This window comes from Chenopodium album, chromosome 27 (assembly GCF_948465745.1).
Source record: "Chenopodium album chromosome 27, dcCheAlbu1.1, whole genome shotgun sequence".
NCBI lineage: Eukaryota > Viridiplantae > Streptophyta > Magnoliopsida > Caryophyllales > Amaranthaceae > Chenopodium > Chenopodium album.
In genome coordinates, this window is record NC_137860.1 from 27,218,910 (window position 1) to 27,245,438 (window position 26,529).

At 32.1% G+C, this 26,529-nt stretch overlaps 2 protein-coding genes and 1 pseudogene across 3 annotated transcripts; 2 read left to right on the top strand and 1 right to left on the bottom strand.

The window, feature by feature from the left end:
• The first annotated feature begins 503 nt into the window (after window positions 1-503).
• LOC145620419 (uncharacterized) lies at window positions 504-6,514 on the top strand. Of its 2 annotated transcripts, none has more exons than XM_081675093.1 (9): window positions 504-1,175; window positions 1,410-1,848; window positions 1,972-2,049; window positions 2,564-2,629; window positions 3,330-3,395; window positions 3,907-3,966; window positions 4,541-4,597; window positions 5,064-5,114; window positions 5,865-6,514. In XM_081675093.1, the coding sequence occupies exons 1-9, from the start codon at window positions 910-912 to the stop codon at window positions 5,991-5,993; spliced, it is 1,212 nt and encodes a 403-aa protein (XP_081531219.1). In that variant the 5' UTR covers window positions 504-909; the 3' UTR covers window positions 5,994-6,514. The 2 variants fall into 2 exon arrangements, with proteins under 2 accessions (XP_081531219.1, XP_081531220.1); XM_081675094.1 differs by having other exon boundaries at window positions 4,553-4,597.
• A 1,002-nt stretch (window positions 6,515-7,516) lies between these two features.
• Window positions 7,517-11,397, bottom strand: LOC145619901 (putative inactive nicotinamidase At3g16190; annotated as a pseudogene).
• A 5,879-nt stretch (window positions 11,398-17,276) lies between these two features.
• Window positions 17,277-20,658, top strand: LOC145620704 (putative inactive nicotinamidase At3g16190). The gene is made up of 5 exons (XM_081675412.1): window positions 17,277-17,424; window positions 17,550-17,663; window positions 18,826-19,057; window positions 19,163-19,279; window positions 20,241-20,658. Exons 1-5 carry the CDS (start codon window positions 17,377-17,379, stop codon window positions 20,312-20,314), a joined length of 585 nt encoding a protein of 194 aa, XP_081531538.1. The 5' UTR covers window positions 17,277-17,376; the 3' UTR covers window positions 20,315-20,658.
• The last annotated feature ends 5,871 nt before the right edge of the window (window positions 20,659-26,529 follow it).

Genomic DNA, 26,529 nt, shown 5'->3' on the forward strand with positions numbered 1-26,529 from the left:
AAGTGAGAATAATCAACGGGGAGTTTAATATTATTACGTACTTCATCTAACCTCATACCAAATTGGTATTATCAATATTAGGTATGTTTTGTGATGACTGTTTCTATTTAAGTAAAATTCTTACTTACTCGTGTAAATGACTGTAATTATCCAGCTTATATATGCATCAGAACTACAAAATTTTTATTCTTATTTCGTATAATTTACCACCTTACAAGTTCCTCTATGTACGTCCTAGTAAATCTACTAATAATAAAAAAAATAAAGTAAAATAAAATTATATTACCAATTTAATTAATTAACTAATTAATCACAAAACAAAGATTAAATAATTAAGAGAAAGAGTAGTCCCAAAGCACCACTAGTTTTTTGTCTTAAAGCTAAGACCGCCACCTTTTCCTGCCCCCACTTTCTTTTTTTCCATAAAGTAAAAGTAAGAATAAAAAGACTTAGATAATAAACAAATTAAAAGGAGAGGTTAGACATATATAGAGAAAGATAGAGAAAGCAAAAAAAATACAAAAGCTTCCTCTACTTAGCCCCACAAAAACAAATAATAACAACCCCCTTCACCAAAAAAATAAAAAAACACAATAATAATAATAATTCTTTGAAAGAAGATTATATGACTTGGGTTTCTTCAATTCAATCACATTTGAAATAAAAGCAAAGGTTTTGTGCATAAACAAGGAAAGCTATATCTAAGCTAATTATGCAAGAGCCTATATTCTAAAGTAATTAGTAGATTAATTAGGAAGAGAGAATACAATTAAGGAGTAATTCCAAACAAAGAAATTATATATTTTTATGTTTATATTATTTTTGGTTTATTTTGAGGGATATAAGAAGATTTGAAGAAGTTAATTAGTGATTTTGTTTTTGGAGAAAGTTAGGTGAGAAGAATAAATTATGATGGCAGGAAACCCTAGTAATTGGTGGAGCATGCATAGTAACTTAAGGTCATCATCTTCAGCAAGTGATCATGAAGATAATTTGCTCATCTCTCAAACACAACATCATCATCAACCTTCTAATAATAGTAACTCTCTCTTACCTCTTCAATTTCTACATGGTGCTGGAACTTCTTCTTCGTCTTCTTCCTCGTTGCTTCCTTTTATCGCCTCGAATGAGCCTCATGCCCATGACTTTCCTCATTCTTGGAGCCAACTCCTTTTGTAAGTAAGCTTTTTAAGTATCTATTTTTTTTTGTTTTTTTTTTTCGCCTGATAATGAAAGGTATACAGAAGTTATGACAGTCTTCTCTCAAAACTGAAACCTAACTTATCTGTAGAAATAAAATAAGAAAATTTACTATCTGTATGACTGTATGTCAAATTTCATTATGCTATATATAGTATATACTAGCAAAATAATTTTTTTTTTTTAAATTTTTGTTTTTTTTTTTGTAGGGGAGGATTGTCTAATGAGCAAGAGGAAAGGTTTAGTCAAAGTGAATTTGAAGCAACAAGGGTGGTTAATAATGGAGGTGTACAAGTTGATGTGAAGGAAGAAGTTAGTAGTCAAAGTAACAATAACAACAACAACAACTTGCAGTTGTATGGAAATCATCAATTTCATGAAGAGCAAGAACTATCAGTAGGGGTTAGTAATAGGGCGGCCGCGGCCGTGGCCGCCCAGGCAGCAGCAGCTTGGAGTCATCATCAGATCATGCCAGCTTCATTATCACCAAAGTCTTGTATTACCAGCTTAAGTAGTAGTAACAACAATAACAATAACAACAACAATAGTAATAGTAGTAATATGTTGGACTTTTCTACTAATAATAATAAAAGGTCATTACAAGTTGAAAGTCATCAACATGCAGATAATCATACTACTAATTCTGAGGTGTGTATTGTTATTAAGCAGTTTTATGCTGTTTGATTATTACTTGTAGAATTATTATTTGTGTAATGTTATTGAGTAAATTATATTATGATTTTATGTTTGAATTTTGTTGTTGATTGGCAGTGTAATAGCACAGCTACTACTGGAGGTGTACCACCTAAGAAGCCTAGGGTCCAATCCTCTTCCACCCCACCTCTCAAGGTAGATCACTTCCTATTTTCTTTCACCACTTTCCATCAAATTCTTCAAAATCAAATTAAAGTTTGACATTAAGACTCCTTTCTTTCCGGATTAATTATTGCGCTCACGCTATAACTTGAGTTATAAACATGTGTGAAAACTAAATTTAATTTGGATGAAGTGTTTATTATTGGTTTGTTTTATTTGCTGTTATAATATCCCATGTATAAGCACGAATACACCCTAGTTAATGTTTATTTATATATACTGATATACAAGTATATGCTTTATTAATGTTGCTTGGATTCTAATAAACTACAATAAGAGTTTTCTTCCCTTTTCTTCATAGTGCAATAATTTAGTTTTTTCCATTCAAATTTCTTTATGGATGTGTGTGTTGATTTCTACCTTAGTTTTTATTTTTTTCATCATTTTTTTTAATTAACTTTTCATCATTCATAAGTACTACAAGTCTACAAGTAATAATTATATAGCTTCATATTATTTATCTTCTACATATGGTTGCAATATATAGGTGAGGAAAGAGAAGCTAGGAGATAGAATAACAGCCCTTCACCAGCTTGTTTCTCCCTTTGGAAAGGTAAGACCCCTTCACTAATCCTATTTTATTACAGTAATATGCACAGTACAAGATGGATAAATTATACTTATACACCATTTTTTCCTATTAATTTAGGTTTTTTTTAAAAAATAATTAATTAAGCACATACAGTATAACTTTTGATTGTACATTCAACATACAATCTATATAATTTTGATACACTTGTTTTGTTTCACTTGCTAATAATATTAGACTTACTAAGTCAGTATAGTGCTACCTAATATGCAATACGCTTTGTGACATGTATAAAACGGGTACGGGAACACAATTCTTTATCTAATAAATCTTGTGAAAATAGTTCAAAAATGTTCCTGCACTGTACCAATCCACGCGTATAATTCTTATGTTTCGGAAGGATTAGCAAATTAGGTAACATTATATGTGCAATCATAACTTATTTTTATAGAAACTTATACTACCTCTGTTAATTATTATGTACAACTTTTGAATTTTTAAAACCTTACAAATAATAAGGGTACACAAAGGTTCCACATAACAATCCATATCTAGTCACTGACTTCAGTTCAAATATATGATTATATTATGATCATCTAGTACTCTAGTAGTATAATTTTCAAACAGTATAATAATTATTGTTATTGTGTTCACAAAAAAAGAGGAAGTACTGAAAAAGAGAAATGGGTTATTTGTGGTGTGTGGGTTTAATCTCTTTTTGCAGACTGACACAGCTTCAGTGTTGTTAGAAGCAATTGGGTATATCAGATTCCTTCAAGGTCAAATTGAGGTGATGTTTAATTCCTTTTCTTTGTATTTAATTTATTTATCTATTAACTTCTTTCGTTTTATATAAAACCGCTATAATTGAGTTTTTACACTATTTACACATAATCATGTGACAAATTATAGCAATTTATTTATAAATAATGACGTAATTAAGGACATAAATACTTAAAATAGTACAGTATTTAAAAATGTATAAAACTATAAGTATTGCAAATTTGCAATAATTAAAGAACGGATGAATTATTGCAAATTTGCAATAATTAAAGAACGGATGAATTATTTGTATTTTTATATAAAAAAAAAAAACATGTGTGCATGAATGTAACTGAGCCTTGAAGGAACTAAAATATCAGTGAAGCATGCAGTAGTAAGCAGAACTTTAATAAGACCCACATTTGGGATATATTCTTGCTTTCTAAACATTCTTTTTCTTTTTCCAAAATCATCAAAATTTTATAATTCATTTTCATATTATTGGTAACTGACCTTGTTTTATATGATTGATTTTGCAGGCCCTTAGTTATCCTTACTTGGGAAATAATAATAATGCCTCGACTAAGAACGAACATTCTGTAAGTTTATTAAATTTTTTGACCTAAAAATTTTCTTATTCAAAGTCTTCAAAACAATGTATCAATGGATATATAGCTGTATAGTTGTATTCCTAAGGACATAATTAGATTTACATGGTAATTAATACGAATACATAAAACTCGTATTTTTATTTAATAAAGTAAAAATATGTTTGTCGACCTACACTTTGACATTATGTGTTGCAGTTAACAGTATATGAACTAAATTGGAATATTACATGATTAGTGGCAAATATATTTCTTAATAATAATTCGATTAGGGTGATTATTACATGGTTCTAACAATAGGACATCATTTGATTCTTACTAATCCGTATTCGTTAACTATGTGAGATTATAGTTATTTATTACTTTGGATTGATTCTCTCAACTATTAAATTCAAACTCTTGTTGACGTCAACTTTTCCTTTCATAAGACTTTTGTACCCGCTTATTTATAACCAAACATTTAAATATTAAACTAATGTTTGATTATTAACATAAGCTAACAGATTAGCTTTATTTTCTCCAATGTTATGTATTAAAGCACATATGGCTTATTTTTTAACCTTAGATTTCTGAACAGGTTCATGGAGAAAGAAATTGTCTATTTCCAGATCATCCTGGACAAGTAAGTTTTATTTAATTCATTGTATGTGCATGATGTAGATTTTAAAAATCCTCATGTGAGTCAGCAAACTCGATAACTTATTATGAGACATTTAAAAGTTATTCTTATAAGTAAGGAGTTGCTCCTTAACATAGGATTGTCATCCCCCCGATCTGACAATAAATTATTGTAAATTACGTATCTGGTGTTCGTACACCATCATGTACATATAAACGTTTTTTAAAACAAGGTAGATAATTTTTCTTTTTTGAAAGCATCTTGAAGGAACTATTCTATTAACAAAAGGCATGTACTTAAAGAATAATGTCCTCAGCTTTTTAGGGTTCCCTTTTGAATTACAAAATGTGATTAAATAGAGACATCTTTGGCCTAAGTTTGGAATCAAAAAAAGGGTGGGTTGAAACTTGAAACTTATTAATAAAAAAGTAAATTATAAATCTTATTTTTCTTCACTCTTTTTTTGTAGCTTTTGAATGATTCCTGCCTAAAAAGAAGAGGAGCTGCAAACCAAGATCAGGTACTACTAAAACTATATGTTAATTCATGTAAATATTATTATTACTCCCTTTTATAAACTTACTGCTAATCTTAAATATAAATGATGATCCATTCATTAACAAACACATAATCATAATCATTGTTGTTATCATTATCTTCTTCGTTGTCATCATCATTATTGAAGTAATCAACACACTTGAGCACTCAATTAGTTTGGTTCTTCAACACCATCATTTCACCTTTGATTTTTATATAGAATTGACTTATTTTACTTTCCAACGTTCTAGTTATCTTTCTACATACTCATTATTGTTCCTAATCCCAGCATATACATACATGAAAGTGCTTTATAAAGAGTAGGAGTAATTATTAATGTCATTGCATTCTTCTATAATGGTACGACACTTTAAGGAAATACGTAAAAAGTAGCGCAAATTCTCTATCTATTATACATCCGAGTATATATCTAAAGTTAGGTACACTCAAATTTAAGTTTTTTTGCTCATTTGAGCATAATTACACATAGGTGTACCTAGAACTAGGTACATGCAGGTATATCAAAGAGTTATAAAAGAAAAAGTGTGATTAAAATACAATAACATGCATGTAACATAAGTGATTAAGTTGTGGCTTATTTTTGTTCTTCTTGCCTTTATTATAATTTCATTAATATCCTTTTTGCAATTTTCCTCGAGACATCGATCTATAATTATATAACGACGACTCGTATAATTCTAATTAATGATTTTTTTTAATCACGTGTTATTAGGACAACAAAGATGCATCAAAGGACTTGAAGAGTAGAGGATTATGCTTGGTACCCATATCTTGCACCCAGCTTGTTGGGAGTGACAATGGAGCTGATTATTGGGCACAATCACTTGGTGGAGGATTTTAACCACTCATAAAATAATGCTTATATTATATACTTTATATAATAGTATAAAAACTATATGCTATAAATTATGTAAAGCATTTAATTAGTGGAGTGGTATATCATCATGAGCACTCACTCTGCTTAAATATTAAAAGTTTGATTGCTCTTGATGTTATACAATATGCATTAAGGTTTTTTTAAAGTGCATGGGTGTACCATATGATGTAAAGTATGTACTAGCTAGTAACAAGACTAGGGTATGAAAGGTATTTTACCTTCTCTTAGTTTGCCATTGCAATAAGCAACTTCACTAGCGACGGGAGGTCCGCCCTCTTTTCCGTCGCAAATTGATTTAATTTGTGACGGGATGGGATTGGATCCCCCGTCATGACCTTTCTTGTTATGGTCCTTACGATTTCATAAAACCTACAATATAGAGCTTATCGCATCGATCACTCTCTATATGTATGTAGACAAATGATTATGTCACCTTCATTTAGTAGTGGCCACTGGCCTTGACAATGAATCCATTATGAATTTTGTGCCCCCTCAATCTCTTACTTTTTGAAAGAAAAGGAGTTTTCATTAGTTTTAAAATTTTTTGTATACATGCCGTACCCTTATTATAAAATTGATGACGTTTATGATTTGGCATGTAGATGAGTAGGATTGGCAACTTTAAGGAAATCAACAATGAAAGATAATGCAATAATATCTCACAGCCAAAAGAAAGAAGAAAGAAGAAAGAAAAAGGAAAACAATTGATCCATGTAAATTTTGAAAAAGAAAAGAAAAAGACCTCAAGGAGAATCGAACCAAACTCAAGAGCTCACATACATGGTGTAAATCAATCACTAGCTCTAAGTTTTATGCATCACTTTTATTGATACAGTACACGTGTCATAATAATGTTAAATCTTGCATAATAATGTTAGTTTTCAAAAATTTGTATATACTACCTCCATTTCGCATTATCTGCAACAGAGGAATATTTTATATCTCACAAATAATACCCCTTTGTTGCAGATAATGCGAAACGGAGGTAGTATATATTTTAGACACACAACTTTTTATGTGCGTGGATAGCCATCTTGGGGTTACTTCGTTAGTGTTATAGGGGTTACTCAGTCAGTGTTACAGAAGTTTACTTTATCAGTATAAGGGTTACTCATTCATTATTATAGAAATTACTCAATCGGTATTATAGAGAAATAAGGTGAACCAAACATGACCTAAAAACTCCTCTCTCTCTCTCCCCTGTAATTTAATCATCAACCGCCTCTCCCACCACCCTCAAAACCCTAGGAGCTAGGGTTTCGAGGATAGTGGGAGAGGCGACTAACAGTTTTAAGAGGAGGGAAAAGAGTTTTTAGGGTTTTGCAGGGGCTTTGGGAAGTTTTACGGGGGAGGGGCAGATTTACTGGGCCAGGGGAAGGGCGGCGAGGGGCAGGGGAGGTGCGGCGACTGGTCAGGGGAGGACGGCGGTGCAGTGGCTGATTTTCCGGTGGTGAGGGTAGTTAAGAGGGTGGTGCTATGGTGGTGACTCACAAATGAGAATGAAAATACATAGCGGGGATCAACTTGGAGGAATTTGGGGGAATGGAAAGGGTAATGGGAATAGAAAAAATAGCCTAATAAACAACAAAGGGAATGAGGGTAGTTAATTTCCATTCCCTATGATAATACCCCCAACCAAACGGCCCTAAATAATGAAAAATTATCTTTTTATTAACTAGTCAAAATGTGTTATAAAAATAAAACTAGTCTAAATATTTATTAAATCTCGTATACACCATCATTATCGTCATCATCCTCATTTATACTCTAGCTAAAAATTAATGCGCTAATAAAAGAAAGAATTTATAGTAAGTAGGTACGAAGACACTTGGCTAATTACCACCTTCTATTTTTTTTTTTTTGAAAATTACCACCTTCTATTTTCAAAAACATCAAAAGTTACCACCTTCTTAACTCCCAACTACCACATGACGTCATTTTGGGCTCATTCTTTCCCATTCCTCCCTATTTCCCTCACATTTCTCATTCCTAACTCAATTCTCATCCCCCCTTTCACTTTTTTCCCCCCAAACAATCAAAAACACTTCAATTCACACCTCCAAATCAAAATTGACGAACAATTATTGGTGGTTTGGGGGGAAAAAAGTGAAAGGGGAGATGAGAATCCAAATAGGAATGAGAAATGTGAGGGAAATAGGGAGGAAAGGGAAAGAATGGGCCCAAAATGATGTCACGTAGTAGTTGGGGGGCAAGAAGGTGGTAACTTTTGATGTTTTTGAAAATAGAAGTTGGTAATTTTCAAAAAAAAAAAAAGGAAAGGTGGTAATTGCTAAAATAGACATAACAGAAGGTGGTAATTGTCAAAATTTCCTTTGTTTTATAAATTGAAGTACATACATGAAGACGCTTAATGAAGTACATAATTGCAACAAAGTTAGGATAAGATCCATCATAATGGTTGATTGCAGGCATTGACGAATCAGTCATTTTCTTACCAGCATGAATCTCAGGAGTTTTGGCAGCTGTGGCATCAACAATGACGGAGACAGAAGGGTTCCAGTGCTACTGCATCAAAGACTGTTTGCCGGATGCAATTTGGAGTTTGAATTCCTAAACATAGAGATAGATAGAAGGTCATAATCTTTGGGAAATTTTGTCAAAACTACCAATTAAAGTGCGTGTTTTGAAAACAACTACCTGTTAAATTTTTTTTTTAAAAGAACTACCACAAAGTTGTAAAAAGTTTAAGTAGCACTAGCACTTTAATAATTCCAACTAGAATATTCGGCATGTAGGTTCTACTTTTTACCTTTATCTCATAAAATCATCATCTAAATTGACTAAATTACTCTTCATAAAGGTAAAAAGTGATAAAAAATGAGACCCAAATACCGGAGATTTTAGCCAAAATTGTTAAAGTGATAGTGCTAGTTAAACTTTTTACATCTTTGTGGTAGTTCTTTTAAAAAAAAAATTTAATAGGTAGTTGTTTTCAAAACACATGCTTTAATTGGTAGTTATTGACAAAATTTCCTAATCTTTGATATTATATTTTGTTGAAAATCGAAATCAAAACATCAGGCTTCTTATTCATTTACCAACAAAGACCAAGCTATCAATATTAGAAGCTTGCAGAACTGAATGAAGGTGTGTATTAAAGAATGCACTCATTCGCATCTTAACCAACTCATATTCTCCTTCGAGTATCTCAAATCCTTCAACGAGCTCAGCACCTTCACTTCCCTTAACACCATAACCCCCCTTCTCACTGCTGAACAAGTGCCTTCTGAAGAGTTCGATGTCCCTCCCTAATGCATCATGCTCCGGCCGTTTAACCTACAAATGAACAAAAAATTGATTGATTTTGTTATGTGTTTGAGTTTTTATGTCCTTGAAAACACGGACACTCCTATCTCTCAGCATAACCAGCCGCGACACATATCCAACGTATGATACTCAGATTGACACAAAATAAAACTTGAATTACACATAGACACCAAATTACTTGTTCATTCACTAAAATGAGTAACATCAATGTTTTTTTAATCAATACATGTACACTAAACTCAATTGGATTCTTTTTATTCAAAAAATAATACTATTTGAACTTTTGGAAGATTCATAAAAACCTACCTATTCATATATGCAAATGTAATAACGTGTTTCTCTTACCCTTGTCCTTGTCTCTAATTTTTTATCAACCATTTCTCTGTCATATTGTACTTATATTTTTGTTTTTAAACCAACATCTTCATATTATGAGTGTGCTAGTGCAAATTGATTGTTGACAAAGATTTACACAACTTTGAAGTAAATGTCAAATTTTCATATAAAATCAATTAATCAATTATGGTGTACAAATCTACAAGAAATTAATATGTTTTAAAAAAATATACTCCGTATGAAAAGTTATAATATGTGGACGTGTGGTGAAAGAACATTTGGTATATTTAAAGAACATGGACAAAAACAATAACATTATAAACATTACATTTATAAAGAACGAGAGCATAAATGTTCATTAAGTTTGATTATTATGCTCTTTGAGTTTGAACTATATGTTCTTTACATTATACAATATAATTTTTAATGTATGTACATAAAAAAATAAATATATATAAAAAAAAAAAAAAACCCTTAAATTAAAGTAACCATGAAAAAGAACATGTTCTTTAATGTATTATCATGTTCTTTATGTAAAGCCTGTATATTCTTTGTCTAGAGGTGATCAAAGTTAGCTTTGCTCGATTTTGGGCAGATTTTTTCAGCCCAAAATCATGTCTGGCTCGATTTTTTTTTTTTGGGCGGGTTTGAGAATGCGGTTCTATGCATTTTTTAGTTAATTTTTTTGGCTCGGCCCAAAAACCCTGCATGACCCGACCATTTTGGGTGGGTTTGGGCAATAAAAATTCCGGCCCGAAGCTTGGCCCAACCCGAGAAGTGGGCTGTTTTTTTACCTCGGTCTGGCCCGCCCAATGATCACCTATATCTTTGTCAAACACAAACATGCTCTTTTGTTAATTAACCACTTGAGTAACAATGAAAAATAACATGTTCTTTAAAGTATAATCATGTTCTTTTGTAAAGGTTTTGTGTTATTTGTAATGTCATATTGTTTGTCAAACACATGTATATTCTTTTTTAAACACCAGTATAATCTTTTTTTCGTGTGGTTTAAAATATGTCTAATGTTCTTTTCGAATGCACCTAGATGCACTATACTATTTTCAGACTTTTAATTAATGAATTGATCTTAGTATCATCTGATCGGGTCAACTTCAAGTGATCTAAATTCCAAAATTGATCCGATCGGGTCAATTTGTCAGATCCAACTAGCGCCTTGAGTTTATTATCATAGAATTGCAAATCATGCGTGAGCTCAGCAAAAATAGAATATTAACAAGGAAAACAATACCCAAACAACAAGCATGCCACGCTCTCTTGCAACTTCAACAGCTTTTTTGACATTCGGAAGAATTGCTGGAGCTCCATCAATCAAATACGGAGCCCCAGGTATCAGTGGCGGAGCCAGGAATTTTCATCCGGGGGGACAGCTGCTAGGTAGGTATTGAACCCGGGTTGCGCAAGCTACCCTATTGGGGTTTACCACTGCTCCATCTATCATGTTGTAACTATTATGGCGCATTAAATAATATTTATCTGATTTTTTTAAAGTGGGGGGACAGCTGTCCCCCCTTGCCCCGGCTGGCTCCGCCCCTGCCAGGTATTGCGAAATCTTTCTGCATTTTATAACAAGTAAATAATGTTTATGATAATAATTAGTCAATAATAATTGTATAAAATAAATACCCATTTTCAAATTTAGATTGAAAAAATGAAAATTAATGGAAAAACTCACTTGCATTCCTATGACAATGAGAGCTGTTTTCTTCCAATTTTCAGCCATTTTTGCTGCTCAGAAATCTTGCTGATATACTGTACTCCGTAGTAAGTTGTAGTTAGCCAAGTGTGTTCGTAGCTACTTATAGGGGTTCTCAGGCTCTAGCAACAAGGTCTCTAGTAATGTCGGTAACTCGGTACGGACTTATTCCGTACATGTTACATCATTCATTATTATAGATGAAAGCTACTTTACTATAAAGTCAATATTCAATACTCTAATTTCATGCCAAGTGTCTTCGTTCTATGAAGAGAAGAACAAAACAAAAACTATATATACAACACGTTTTTCTTTTGTTTTTTTTGATAAGTCACAAGTGTGGTTGCTTGTAAAAGAACAAATTAACTCCTATAACACTGCAGAGTAACCCTTATAATACTAACGACGTTACCTCATAACAATAACACTGAATAGATAACTCCTTTAAAACTAATTTTGTAACTCTCATAATAGTTAGTCACGCCGTGTGGCCATTCACGTATAAATATTACTCCCGCGCATTTGAAATATAAATTTTGTTATTAGAATTTTTTTAAAATATCATTATGTGAAATATATATTCCGTGCATTTTGCACGGGTACACTATAGTATTAAGCATTATAGGGACATTAATTTCATGCCAAGGGTCTTCGTACAATTTTCATGCCAAGTGTTTTCTTACAATTATTGGCTGTTTGAGATTGCAAAAACAAAAAAATTCAGTCTTTTAAAAATTGATTGAAGTCGCACTGATTGAAACTTAAGATAATTAAATAAGTTATAGGCCAGACTGTTAAGAATAGGGCGAGATTAGGGATCAAAATCACATCCCTAAAAATCCTAGTATAGGAATAAAATATTTTTTTCGCATTTGAAATAGACCTTTTAAAAATATAACTCCAATTTTAATTGTTTCGATTAGAGACAATGCAACCATTTACTATTCCCTCCGTCCCTAATTGATAGTCCCTTATGACCAATTTTAAGTCCCAAAATAATAGTCCCATTTGTTTTTTCAAATACCATTAATATCAATTTTTCACCAAAATTCCCTCGAGTTTGCAACAATATTTGTGCAAATTTAACTTTCCCATGTAAATTTGATTTTTACATATACTTTTATTACTTTTATTTATGATTAATAATTCCCGTGAAAATTGCCCATAAAGGACTATTAATAAGGGCGGTTTCAAAAAAAAAATAAGGACTATTAATAAAGGACGGAGGGTGGTTTCAAAAAAATAAAATAAAATAAAGGACGAAGGGAATATAACACCCCTTTCAATTTATGAATAATAATGGTGAGTCCAAGGCAGTTCCTTTATTATTATTTTATGAGCTCAAAGAATTGACGCTTATTATTATTACTATTATTAATACATTATTTTCCTAAGGGGTGTTTGGTAAATGGGAACAGGGGGTGGGAATGGGAATAATAATCCCTAATCTTTGTAAACCCATGTTTGGTTGGTGGGAATAATTTTTTAAAAAAAAATGGGAATGGGCTTGGGAATATTTAGGTTGTATTCCCTACATTTTATTACTTGGGGAAGAGGAGGTAATATTTTGGGGGGAATTCACTAAATTGTTAAAAAGACAATATTATCCCTGTTTTGTGGCATATATGAAGTATATATCCTACCCCTGTTTTAATATACAATATGATAATAAGGGAAATTTTGTAAATTTTACTTTTAATCCCTCTATTATTCCCACGTACCAAACATAGGATTTAAAATTTCTCAATCTTATTTCCAAAATATGCCAAACAAGGGATTGAGATTATTTCATTAATTCCCACCTATTAATTCTCATCCCCATTCCCACCCTATATTCCCCAAATTTCCAATCCCATTTGCCAAACGCCCCGTTATTGTTATTATTAGAGGTGACAACTGACAAGGATAAGCTAGGTTAACTACTTCGAATAAACACAGGCATTCACGTCACCACGTGGTATTTTTTTTTTTCTTTTTCTCTCTACTCTCTCCTCTCCCTTCTAGGGTTTTAGTTTTTTTTTTTTTTTTTTTTTTTTTTTGTCGTTTAAGTCGGAAATATTCTAATTTCTTTGAAAATTAGACTATTTTCGACTCTTTTTCTGTAATTAAATTTAGTTTTCTGTTCCGATTTACATTTTGGTTTGTTTATTTTGTTCTCTCCACCTGTGAGAGTCCGTTCCAATTTTCTGGGTTTTTCTCATTTTTTGGGATTTTGATTCTCATCCATGAATGAGAATTTTATATTTATGGTTCTTATAATAATTGGAAAGGTGATTTGGATTTATATGGGTCTGAGATTTGTCATCAATTGATCAATTAAAACATCAGCGTAGATTGTGGAGGTCTCAACTTGGAAAGTTACAAAGACAATGTAAATCATTGCTTGTGTCAAGCTTGAAGCGGTGGAGTATGAGCTATGCCAAATATGTAAATTAGTTATAATATTTTCTCTAAATATGTAATTAACATATCTTTATTATTGTAGATGTCGTATGACTATCATTTAATGATATTATTACTTCTCGTTCAAAAAGAAATAAAATAAAATAATGACAAGGATAAGCTCGAAAGAAATTTTAATAATTTAAAAAACAATCATAATTCATTTTCAAGACACTAATGGAAATGGCTTTTTTTACTTGACAAAAAACCCATAAATCAAAATATATAATTATTGGTTGTTTGACATTCTAAAAACAATTTTATTATGTTGGATTATTATTGTTTTAGGGCTAGGTCGTTTTAGCTTAAGACATAATTCAGTAACTTAAAGATCGTCATTAAACTTAGCACTTAATGTAGGCAAAGTACAAAATGATGTCTTCAGTCTTCAGAAATCAGAAGCACGTTTCATCGTTACAAAAGGGTGGATTTAGCTAGCTCAAATTTGTTTTCGAACACTAGAAGAAGTATTATTTGGCATCTTTAATTACATGTTCATTGCAATAATAAAAGGGTGGATTTAACTCAAAGTTTACATCAAAGGGGAAAATGAGAGTATGACATTTTGTGGGAAGCAAGAAAATAATTACTCCCTCTCTCTAATACGGTCGTGTTACGGTTCTTTTTTTTTTTTTATTACAAAAAGCTACATTTAATAAGTGTCACACCATTTGCAACGTGGCTTAAGTTTGTGCTATGTAACTATGTTACCAAAAATTGTTGGTCCTTCCTTCTTTTTTGGCAAGCGTATTACACCACATGTATGATATCTAAATTATCTTCCATTTTTCATCTTATGTTTTAGCTAACACGAGATAAATCAGATAATTATGAAAATTTTCATGACGTGACATCTAAATGCACCCATCATGCATTTAATTTCTTTCCCCACACACAAAGAAATTTAAGGCCTTTTTTATTGGTGTGTGTTTTTGTGGAGGTTATGAAATGTAAAACATCAGTATTTTTTATTCATATGGAAAAGCCTTTGACACCATGAAGAGGTATGGTAAACAAGAAATTATACAAGTATCAAAAGTCGGATCGTTAATATTTTACTCACTCTATGAAATATAGCGGGATAAATAAAGACACATGTACATGGTAAAACTCGTACAAGAAACAACATTTCTATTTTATACCAGTTTATTTTATAAATGTAGAAGCTTAATTTCTTTAAATTTAATTTGTGTAAAGTTATTATAAGATCACATAGTGAGGGATAGCTCAACTAGAGCTTCCCTTCCGTTTTCAGAAAATTCTGAGATCGATTCTCACCCCACCCTTGTGGCTCTCTAAACATTAAACACCCAAAAAAAAAAAAAAAAAATAATAATAGTAATAAAATTAATTAATTAATTAAAAAAGAGCTAATAACATCAAAGTTATTATAAGATCAAAGGCTGTTGAATTAAAGTATTATTTCCTAACAAACTATATAATATGTGAAGTATATATTAAATTTTGGGTTACACTAGGGTTTTTAGGGATGTGATTTCAATCTATTATCTCGCCCTATTCTTAAGAGTCTAACCTATAACTTATTTAATTATCTCAGGTTTCAATTAGCCCAGCTTCAACCAAAGATTGGATTTTTTCATAAAAGTATAAATGTTACCTTGCATATTCACATGCAAAAATGAGGATTCATCGGCAAAGGACGAGGCATATGGATCTGCTGGAACTATTGAACTCTGCAGAAGTTATTGGCCCTATTTGGTAGTAAGCTTATTGGGGGTATATTAGCTTATTTGACTAACTTTAGTTGATTGACTAGTCAAACAAGCTAATACAAGTGTTTGGTAGTAAGCTAATTGAAAGAGCTTATTCCACTAAATAAGCTCTTTTTGAAAAAGCTCATTTTAGGAGCTTTTTCAATTAGCTTATTCATTAATTATTGTGAAATGACACTTATAACCTCATTTAATTTAAAATCCTATCTAAACTACCTACCTCACAATTAGCTTATTGGTCATTTCACACACTCTAATACCTTTAAGCTATCAGCTATTTACCAAACACTTTTATATAATCAGTTAATACAATAAGTTAGTCAAATCAGTTAATAAAATCAGCTAGTCAAAATCAACCAACTCAATCAGCTTCAGCTTTCAGCTTTCTCCCAAACAAGGCCGAAACAATTCTATAGAAAGGTCCAATGGAAAGTGACATCTAAAATGCATGCAGTCATAGGTTAGTAGAAAAAGCTAGAATATTAGGTTGGATGTTTGCACTATCAATATAGTTTGTCAAATGGTAGCTAGTATTGCTAATAATTCACTGAAGAAGGTCATCTGCTCATGTATCAAGTATCAGCACCAAGGATCTTCACTGAAGCTCGTAACGATCTAGTCCCCGTGTATTTGACTTGAATTATTAGAAATAATAAATAATTTCTTGCATATGGACATATGGCCTGGTATGATGCAATTGTTTAGCGACGTCTACTTTTTAATTAAAGGATAATTTTTTAGGGATGGAAAGAGCAGGCAATAATGCACTTAAGATAACATATCTTTGTTACAAAAATATGATTAGTCATGTACAATATACTTGTTCCAATATAAAAAGTATAAACCTCCACGTTTGTTATATTGTACTTATGTAAGATGTTTAGGCCTACTTCATGCTGCAACATCATCTTATAAGTGACTTCCATGCTTTCATTTAAGGCAAGCTTCCTATTTAAATCACTTAATCCGATTTGATGCTAGTCAATGCAATTCCGAATTGGTCAGACGACCAATACTCCTATAAATTTTTTTTTTTTTTTTATTTTTTTTTACTCGAAATTAAAACTAACTCGAATAATTATTTAACATGACCTGAATCCAATCCGATTGATAATTCATTAATTTAATATGTCCTCCCAATCGTAATGACGAGGAAAAATGACTTCTACCTTATGGTTATAGTAGAGGTGATAAAAAATCGGGCCGGACCTTGACACAAATTCTCGTGCCCAAACCCGTAAAAAGTAGAGGGGTTATCGGGCCAAGACGGGCTTTCGGGCCAAGTTCGGGCTTTTTAACTAAAAATGTGTTTTTATGCTTGCCCAAACCCACCCTATTTTCGGGCCGGGCCACTGTTGATCACCTCTAGGTTATAGGTGATCAAGGTTTGCCCGGCCCGTTGGCCTGGCCCGATAAAGGGCGGATTTTGGGCAGAATTTTCCGGCCCGACCCGAAAAATTAAAATTTATGGACGGGTTTGAGATTACGTTTTTACGCATATTTACTTGATTTTTTAGGTCCGACCCGAAATTGGCCCGAAAAGCCCGCATGACCAGATCATTTTGGGCGGATTTGGGCACAAAAATTCCAACCCGCCCGGCTCAAAAAAACGGCATAAATTTTTAGTTTCGGCCGGCTCGGCCAATAAGTTATGGTCTACCAGGCTGCTGCTAGCAATCACAATCACGATAATAAAATTAAAAAATTTTGCGCTAAAAGAACAAAATTTTGTACTAGTTTGTCGTATACACTTTGGTGACTAACTCTTGCGCACCATCTATTTGTAAATTTGTCTGACAGACAAAACGCAGTAAGCTATTGCAGCAAAAAAATGGCTGAAAAATGGAAGAAAACAGCTCTCTTTGTCATCGATATGCAGGTAAATTTTCCCACCAATTCCCATTTTTTTTCTCGACCCTTTTCTTCTTTGTTAGAATTCAACGTGGGTTTTCTTTCAAATTTAAAAATGGTTATTGAATTTTGAGATTGAATGATTATGAACAGAATGATTTCGTATTGCCTGGTGCGCCGTTGCTGGTTGATGGTGCTGCTGCAATTGTTCCAAATGTCATAAAAGCTGTTGAAGTTGCAAGAGAACGTGGCATGCTTGTAGTTTGGGTATCAATCAATCTTTTGCTTTTTTGAAATTTTCTAAATTTTTTTGCATGTTTGCTGAGATTTACCAATTGTTGTTGATATGAAATCGTCAGACAAAGTAGGAAATTAAGGATACATGAATGATTTTATTTTATTTTTTATTTGCTGAGGTTATCAAATGTAGTTGATTTGGAATTGTTTGGGAAGGTAGGAATTAAGGGGTTGTGTTACTCAGACTTGGCCATCTTATGCAAAATTTGCTTGATTTTGTTCCAAAATGAAGTGTCCAAGTGTCATTCCCATATTCAAAACTCGAGTATTTGAGGTGAAATGGAGTAGCCTGGTTAAAGGGTAAATGAAAGTAAAACTTACTTGATAGTAATTTCATATTGTCCTTGGATTGTCAAAGTTGGTTTGTAAGTTGTAATTGATGGTTAGACAAACTCTAGGAGATGAAACCTGTGTATATTTCCAAGCTAGTGATGCCTACTGCTATGAATATAATTTAAAGTGGAAGAATGATGATCGAATGATAAGTGAATTTTGGGCATAGCTCCTTAATATTTGTTTCTTATATCCATAAAATTATGTATCAGATGAAGCACTACAATGTAGTATTTCCCTTCTGATGCTAGTCTAACTGAACAGGACATTCAGGCTAGGGGTTAGAGATCAACATGTCAGAAGCTATGCCTTGTTTGTGTTGTAAATTTCTGCACTGCTCTTTGTAACATATCGGTGAATCAAACAGCTAGTTAGTTATTGGTTTGGCTGAAAGTTGGTGTTTGTTGATAAATTGCAATGAGTGGGTGACTAAGGATCAATGAATGATGATGACTTGTTTCATGGAACTCTGGGAAGGAACTATGATAAAACTTGGAGCTGTTATGTTGATTTTTTAAAGAGAAATTACGGAGTAGTTTTTGTTGATCAGTTGCCCACTCAATAAGACATTCTTTAAGGATGGACACAATTAGTTCAAGCTAGTTGAATGTTGAAACAATGAATGCTTTTGATCCCTTACACTTTGTGAAGAAGGATACACTGTTGCCAACCTTTTTGAAGCATTGTTCTCTTTTTTAAAAACAAAAAATAAAATAAAATAAAATAGAGCTGAACTAGTCCTTGGGAGAATGTGATTTGTTGGTTTGTGATAACTGACTAGAGACTCGTTGGTTTGCAGATTGTTCGGGAGCACGATGCATTAGGGAGAGATGTTGAACTCTTCAGAAGGCACTTGTATAGTGAAAAGGGAGGACCCACTGTAAAAGGACATGAAGGTGCTGAGCTTGTTGAAGGACTTGAGATACATAAAGGGGATTATAAGGTGGTTAAGACACGAATGAGTGGATTTTTTGCTACTAACCTTCATTCATTTCTGCTAACTTCTGGAATTGATAGCTTGGTAGTTGTTGGTAAGTGAAAATGAAACATAATGTTTTGATTTAGATTTTCAACAAATTCTCTTTTAGAGTAAACAGTTTTGAAGCTTTTGACCATATATATGTCATTATGTACAGGAATTCAAACTCCGAATTGCATTAGACAGACAGTCTTTGATGCAGTAGCGTTGGATTACCCTTCTGTCTCCGTCATTGTCGATGCCACAGCTGCTAAAACTCCTGAAGTTCACAATGGTGAGAAAATGAAAAAAATGAAATACTAAGTCACTAATCATAATTTTAATCAGAGAGTACGTAGGTTGATATCGTGCTTCATGTATGTTTGCTTGTTTTTTCTATGCAAAGTTCTATATTCTATTTTGGGTCTTGCAATTGTATATATCTATTAGTGATATGGTTCTATAAAACAAGAACGAGGGCAAGAGTTGTCGTTCACAACCATGTAGGGTCGTGTTTTGGTTGTACTTTTATGCTACCTTAACCCAACAGTAGCAGTGAATTTCTCCTGTAAGATCCTTGATCTGAAATAATATTGCTTTCATGAGCTCTTTAGATATATTATGTCCATGATCAAAAACTGAAGTGCAAAAGAGCCTTGGTAGGATCATGGATGTTGCTGTCATAAGTGGGGGGGTGGGGGTATGTGTAGAAACCATCTTCACCACGTTTAGTATATCCTTTGCAATAGAACCTTGGTAAGATCGCGAATTGTTGCTAATTTTGGATCATTATGTTCTGTTGTTGCAATATCCAGACTGATGACAGATTTTGTAAAAAGTTGTTAGCATGTCTTTTAGATTCTAAAGCTTTTGCTGCTCGTACTTTATTTACCAACGAAATATTTATAATTTTTTCTGAAATTATTTCAAGAGCTTTATGTCCTTAATAACAAGTCTTATGTAATATGGGTGTGTTGTAAGGATGGAAGTTTTGGGGGGTGACATATAGTCACCTTGATTAGGAAGCATATTAACATCTAATACAGAAGTTGCATGCACCTGCTATAGTGCTATGTAGCAATTTTTTTGGTTACCTCTCTAATGTGGTTCAATTTGAAATTTCTTTCTTAAGTTGCAAGGCATTAAGAGTGTGTAATCATACCATGAATCCTTTATGATTGTTTTTTATCCCCTTGCTTTCTCGAATTTTACTGTTAACTATGGCTTGTGACTAATTGCTTGTACCCTTCAAACAGCCAACATCTTCGACATGAAAAACATTGGGGTAGCAACTCCGACCTTAGGGGAATGGTGCAAAGCAGATGGTTGATGCAAGCTTCTGTTTCTCTCTGGCTGTTACATACGGTATCTTATATGCCTCTACAAACATGTTTGCTGTTGCCAAACTTCTATCTGTAGTATCCGCCGTCTCAATGGATTTTTGGGTGCTCTACTAGTATGCCATATATCATGATAAATTGATAATAAATGGTCTTATGATGCATGCAATAGCATGTAACGGTGATCAGTTTGTTCATGTAAATTGATTGTTGTACTTCAATAGAAATTTGTGCTCTACTAGAGTGTGCGAATTTGCCGGACAAATCTGTTGCATAAACAAGCTGAACGCCTGAACCTATGGCCCGTTGCAATAAAATTAAAATCCGTTGCAAATATTTTAAGGACTTCTTGCAAAAGGGCTAACGTGCGGCCCATTACAAATGGATGATATTCATAATGGGCTGAATGCCTTTTTTCTTTCTTTTTTTTTTTTTAAAACAAATGGGCTGAATACCTTAACACCTTAACTCTTTTTTTTTTTTTGACACACTTAACACCTTAACTCTCTTACAATTAGAATTAACTAAAACGCACTTTATAGTAAAACAAAAATTAAACAGAAAATGAATAGGTTTTAATTTGTAGGCTAGTTCACTTTCTTATTTCATGTATGTGCGACTTTCTCAAACTCCCTCCGCATTTAAATACTTGCTCCACTTTCTTTTTTCAGCCGTTTTTAAATAGTTGCTTATTTTCTTTATTGGGAAAGCTTTTACAATATTTAACTAATTTCTCTCACCTAACGAACCCACCATGATCATATTTTATTAATTTCATATTCTCTTTCTTCCTATCCTCTCCACTACTTTTGTTTTTTATAATTTTTTATTCTTCCACCTACCCCACTACCTCCATATATACTACCTCCGTTACGTATTATCTGCAACGATTTGACATAAAGTAAAGAAGAAAAATGTCTCATCGTTGCAATTAATATGTAACGGAGGTAGTAATTACTTTCTCCAATTTCTCCTAAAACTCCGTGCATGAAGAAATTGGAGTGAGTCTGGGCGCATAACACCTATGGGCGAGCTATGTAAATAGGAGGGTAAGGAAGTAATTTTCGCTGATTCAATTTTTGCTTCTAGAATTAGTTGGCTCTTTAGTGGTATATTATAATGTACCATTATGTACCATTATGCATGTATAATGTACCACTAAAATATAATTTGTTTGAATAGTATGTTTTGTGGACTATTTCGATAGTAGTGGTACTTTTTATCATCCTAAAAGTTTCAACTTCTGAAAAAAGATGACTCTCTAATGGTACATAAAAGTACCATTATGCATGTATAATGTACTACTAAAGTATAAGTTATTTGAATAGTACTTTTTAATTTGTAAAATTGTCATCCTATATGCGCTGAAATCAATAGGTGCTATGCGCCAAGACTTAACCAAGAAATTGAGCAAGTATTTAAAAACGGAGGGAGTACTTCATTTTCTCTTACTTCAACATAGCTTTATAACATGCTTTTTTGAGGAAAAAATTTAAATAATTTAAATGAACATATTAATCAAATGAAAATTTACACATAAACCTAACCCTCCCTTATTCCTTGTGTTTATATCATTTTGATCAAGTCTATTGTTTACCTATTCTAACCACCACTTAAAAATACATGTCTCAAGATTATGTTGCAAGTAAAAAACGAAGTTTGTATACGTTATTTATGAATTATTGTTTTATTTATTTGAGAAATGTGGCAATAAGTCCGATAACTAATGAATGTATAACCTTCATAATTATAAGAAGAGTTAAGGCATGGATGCTATGTATGGAAATCTATGACAAGTTGAGAACGTACAATTACATCTAATCGCGATGTTATAGGAGGTGAGATCGAATCAAAACCTCAATCTATTAGTTAGAAAGTGGAAGTTGTACCATTGAACTCTCACTTAATCTTCGATCCAATAATATAAGATTAATGCATGTTGCAAGAGTTCATTGTATTTTGTTACATTTCATTTTTATGACGATCGATTAATTATGCAGCAGATCTTGTATATTCCCTGACAACCGAAAAAGTGTTATTTTGGTCCCATATCTTTGTTGAATCCCTTTATTATCTCACTCAATTCTTTTTCTTTCTTCCTTTTTGAAGAAAAAGGAAGCAAACATGCAAACTGTATTTTATACTACTAATATATGTATATAGCATAAACCCACAATGTCACTTAATTGGATGAGTCTTTTGGATAAGATGATTAAAGGTACTATTTGTTGAAAGTCACTTTCTTAGTTGGTGATATGATGATGATGAAAAATACAGAGTATCTAGAGAGTGTAGGGACATCGATTATCGTATACTCAGATTCAGCTGTAAGTGTCAAACACGTGTTTAACAGTTAGTATAGACACGAGTCACACGATATTTTTATGAACATATTGCGTGTTTTAAAGTGTAGAAGTGTCAACGTTAACTATCCGGCACATGTAATTGAGGTAAAATGAAGAGTCGAAATATAGTAAATGAAAGATCAATCTTTGTACTAATTTGATTAGTACATGTTTCTTGGTAGATGGAAAAGAATTGGAAGGGCTCCACTGGCTAAGCTCTTGTAATGTCAAACTCTCTTTGGAAAAGACTGAAAAGTGATAAAATTAATCGATGATTGTAATAGCATAAAAAGTATTTGCAACCAAAGTTAAGTGATAAACAGCTATGAAGCATATGCAAAGCATGTGGGATGTTCTAAAGTCATGAGCTATACCATTTGTAATGTTACCGCAAAGGGAGGGAGTTGGAGGATCATTCATATGCTGCTTCTCTTCCAATTTTCCCTATTTAGTAGTGATTTTGTCCATGTAATATAGATACTATCTATTTCGCTCATGTAATCTATCTATACTATATATTAAAAGGCGTTCTTAAGAAGCTCGATGTGCCACATACTCCCTTTTTTGTTGCGCCACGTCATCTTCCCAATGTCTCATGATGACACATCATCCCTCAAACAATGCCACATTACCCAAGCAAACAATATTATTGAATATAAAAACATAAGGATAAGGGGGATCGAACCCTCAATATCTTACAACAAGAATAAACATTTCACAATCTAAGTCAATTTTCAAGTATATTATCAATATGTAAAAAAAATTATATAAGTGCAAACCACAAAATTCAATTAAAATAAAATATACTAAAAAAACTCAATTATAGTTTCACATTAATAATTATTATACAATTTTAAAAAGTCTTTAAAAAATTTATCGATTGCACGTCTACAACAGTAGCAACCCGAGGCAACGCCCGGGCTACTCACTAGTGAATCTTTAAAAATCGACTTAAAATTGACAAATTGCCTAAAATCATTAGTTGTGTTTGGACCTTGTCCAATTTCTAGCCCAATGCACAAAGAAATGACGAAAATATCCTTCTTACTAGGAATAATTTATTGTTTTCATTTGCTTTGTAAAATCAGTGAGAATTGGTTGAGTTTGTGTGGGAAAGACACTCCCTATTACGGACTAAAGCCTAAAGGCGTTCGAGTATCTCCTTGTCACATGATGCATTGATAGTGCGTTGAGTATATTACTATAATTTGCTGATTTTAGTATCTTACATTTGACACAAGATTATGTAGGGAAATGATGATCTAATATGTTATGAAAGGCTAATCTTAGGAAATGTTATAACCACACATACTACTACTTGAGGTAAATGTTATACTATGGAGTAGAAGTCTAGAAATCTACCACAGAGTATAAGACCGTCATGTCTGAAACTCATACGGATTACTTTGTAGTAAAATTACAAATGAAGTACGGAGTAATAAAAAAATAATACTGATGTTTAAACCTTTTTTTTTATATTTTCTTAACATCTTTCATCGTGAATCATGATTAGAAACTTTTAGCTATATGTATGAACTCGACGTTTGAAAATGGTTTATATCTTCACCGAGGCCCGAGCTAAAGTCGATCTTGGCCAGAGCCAGCTTGGAGAATATAATAAGGGGTCTACATAGATACTCAAGGATTATAAGATAAAGAATGTTTTGGAACACTTGAATATTAATGACTAAAGGGGGTGTTTCAAGCTAAGGATTGTGATATCTCCTTTGTTATTCAACTAAAAATCTACCAAGTAATTTACAATCATAAAATTGTTCCTTTTCCAATGAATAATGAGATATTTTGATTGCATTATTTAATTTGAAAGTTGAACAACATAGAAAACTTAGGAGTATTTGCTAATCAATCAAACTTGTTAGCATGTAATTACATATACATTAGGTTAGTTATAGAGATACTTCCCAATTTGTTTATTTCATCAAATCCAATAAATTGATCTTACCTTATCAGTTATCACTTTCTGATTTAACATTTGTTTTTTTAATCTTTATCTTAGCACCGCTAATTGTTGAACTTCAAGGATAAGCGGTAGTCTAAATAGTTTATTACTCCTCCGATCCCTCCATTTTGGAAAATATAGTAGATTCGTGGTCTTGGATCATATGGTCCGACTAAAACACTTATTGGTCAAATCTAATACGAAGTATTAATTCTACAAAATTGTCGATGACTACACTGAATAATCACTTTTTGCTTCATTTAGCCGACTTCACTTATGGGATTAAGGTTTTGATTGATTGATTGATTGTTCTTTTATAATTCACCATCTTGATTTTGATATTGTTAACAATTTCACATATTTTCATTGATTGTCTTCTCAAATTTATACACAAGAAGAAATAAAAATAGTCACATAAAATATTACTTGTATGAAATTTGTCTCGATTTATTTGCTAAAAATGTAAACCTTTTACCACTACTATTGAAAGTTAATTTTTGACATAATTAATGTAAGATGTATATTAACAAACGTAAACCTCCGAATAATAATATGGGTACTAACGAACAAATGATGTATATTTATTTAGTTGCAGATGATTACACGGTTTTTTTTTTATACTTATATTTCCTTTGTTTCTTTATTATTGACATGCACATTTCTTTCGACCATATTTGTCAACATTTTCAAACATAATAAACACTAAAGAGAGTCAAATCAACTCAAACAATAAGTATAACATAACGTTAAAATTGTTAATTAATAAGATAGGGAAATTAGAAAAGACGTAAGGGTAAATCAAAATATCAATAATATCGATCGATACGACGTGTAAAAAAATCACTACATGATTTTCATGTCTACGTTAATATCCAAATCAAAGTGGGCATCAATTGGCACTAGAGAAACACAAAAATCCACACCCACGTATGTACAAACCCATCACAAAAAGCCTTAGGCCCCAACGTGAACATAACATACTGCTGGTTTATTGAGCCTGGAGAATTTGAAAGCAGACAATTTGTAAGGTTAAGAATTTTGCAGTGAATTTCAATAAAGATTAGGCAGTTGAATATTTTGAAAAACATTCATCTAATTTACCAGCTTTTGTCTACAATCAATTGTGTCTTTTTTTGTTTATTGTGTGATTAAATTGCTTTTTCTTTGGCTGTCAAAATCTAACCTAGAAAGTGACCTTATATTTTGATTTTAGTTTTTGAAATTTCTTTATTTTTGTTTTATTATTCCTATTAGGCCGTAAGTAAACAGGTTCGGTATAAAGTCATATCGCTTTATCAAGATTCAAGTTTGTTATTTTTCTCAACTTTCAAAAAAAGATTCAAGTTTGTTATTTTTCTCAAAAAAAATATATATATATATATTTATCTTAAAAATGTTTAGTTCTCATGGAATTCTAAAAAGATTAAATAAGGGTTAGAGGATCCTTGCTTTCTTTATTGAAGAAAAAAAACCAAGAGCGGATTATCACAAATTGTAAGAATTCTAAGATTCTAAATACGTAGTATTGCAATTTAACAACTTAAATAATTGATGTGATGAAACATTGACACAATATTGAGAAACTTTTTTTTTTTTTTTTTTTAAAATCAAACTTAAACTTTTTTTTGACACATATTGAGAAACTCATAAAATAGGTATGGATTACGAAGTAGTTAAAATACATTAAATTAGCATGTTTACAATTCTCGATTATTCATTCTACCATCAATGAGGTTAAAGCGCAGACATTATGAGTTTTGTGACGGCATACAATGCGAATGTGTGAGTTTACCTTTAACATGTTCACCTCAAGTCCTCAAGTCATCTTTTTAACTAACATGGAGTATAAAATTATCTTATCTGGACTAGATATTAAACATGTAGTATATTATTGTATTAT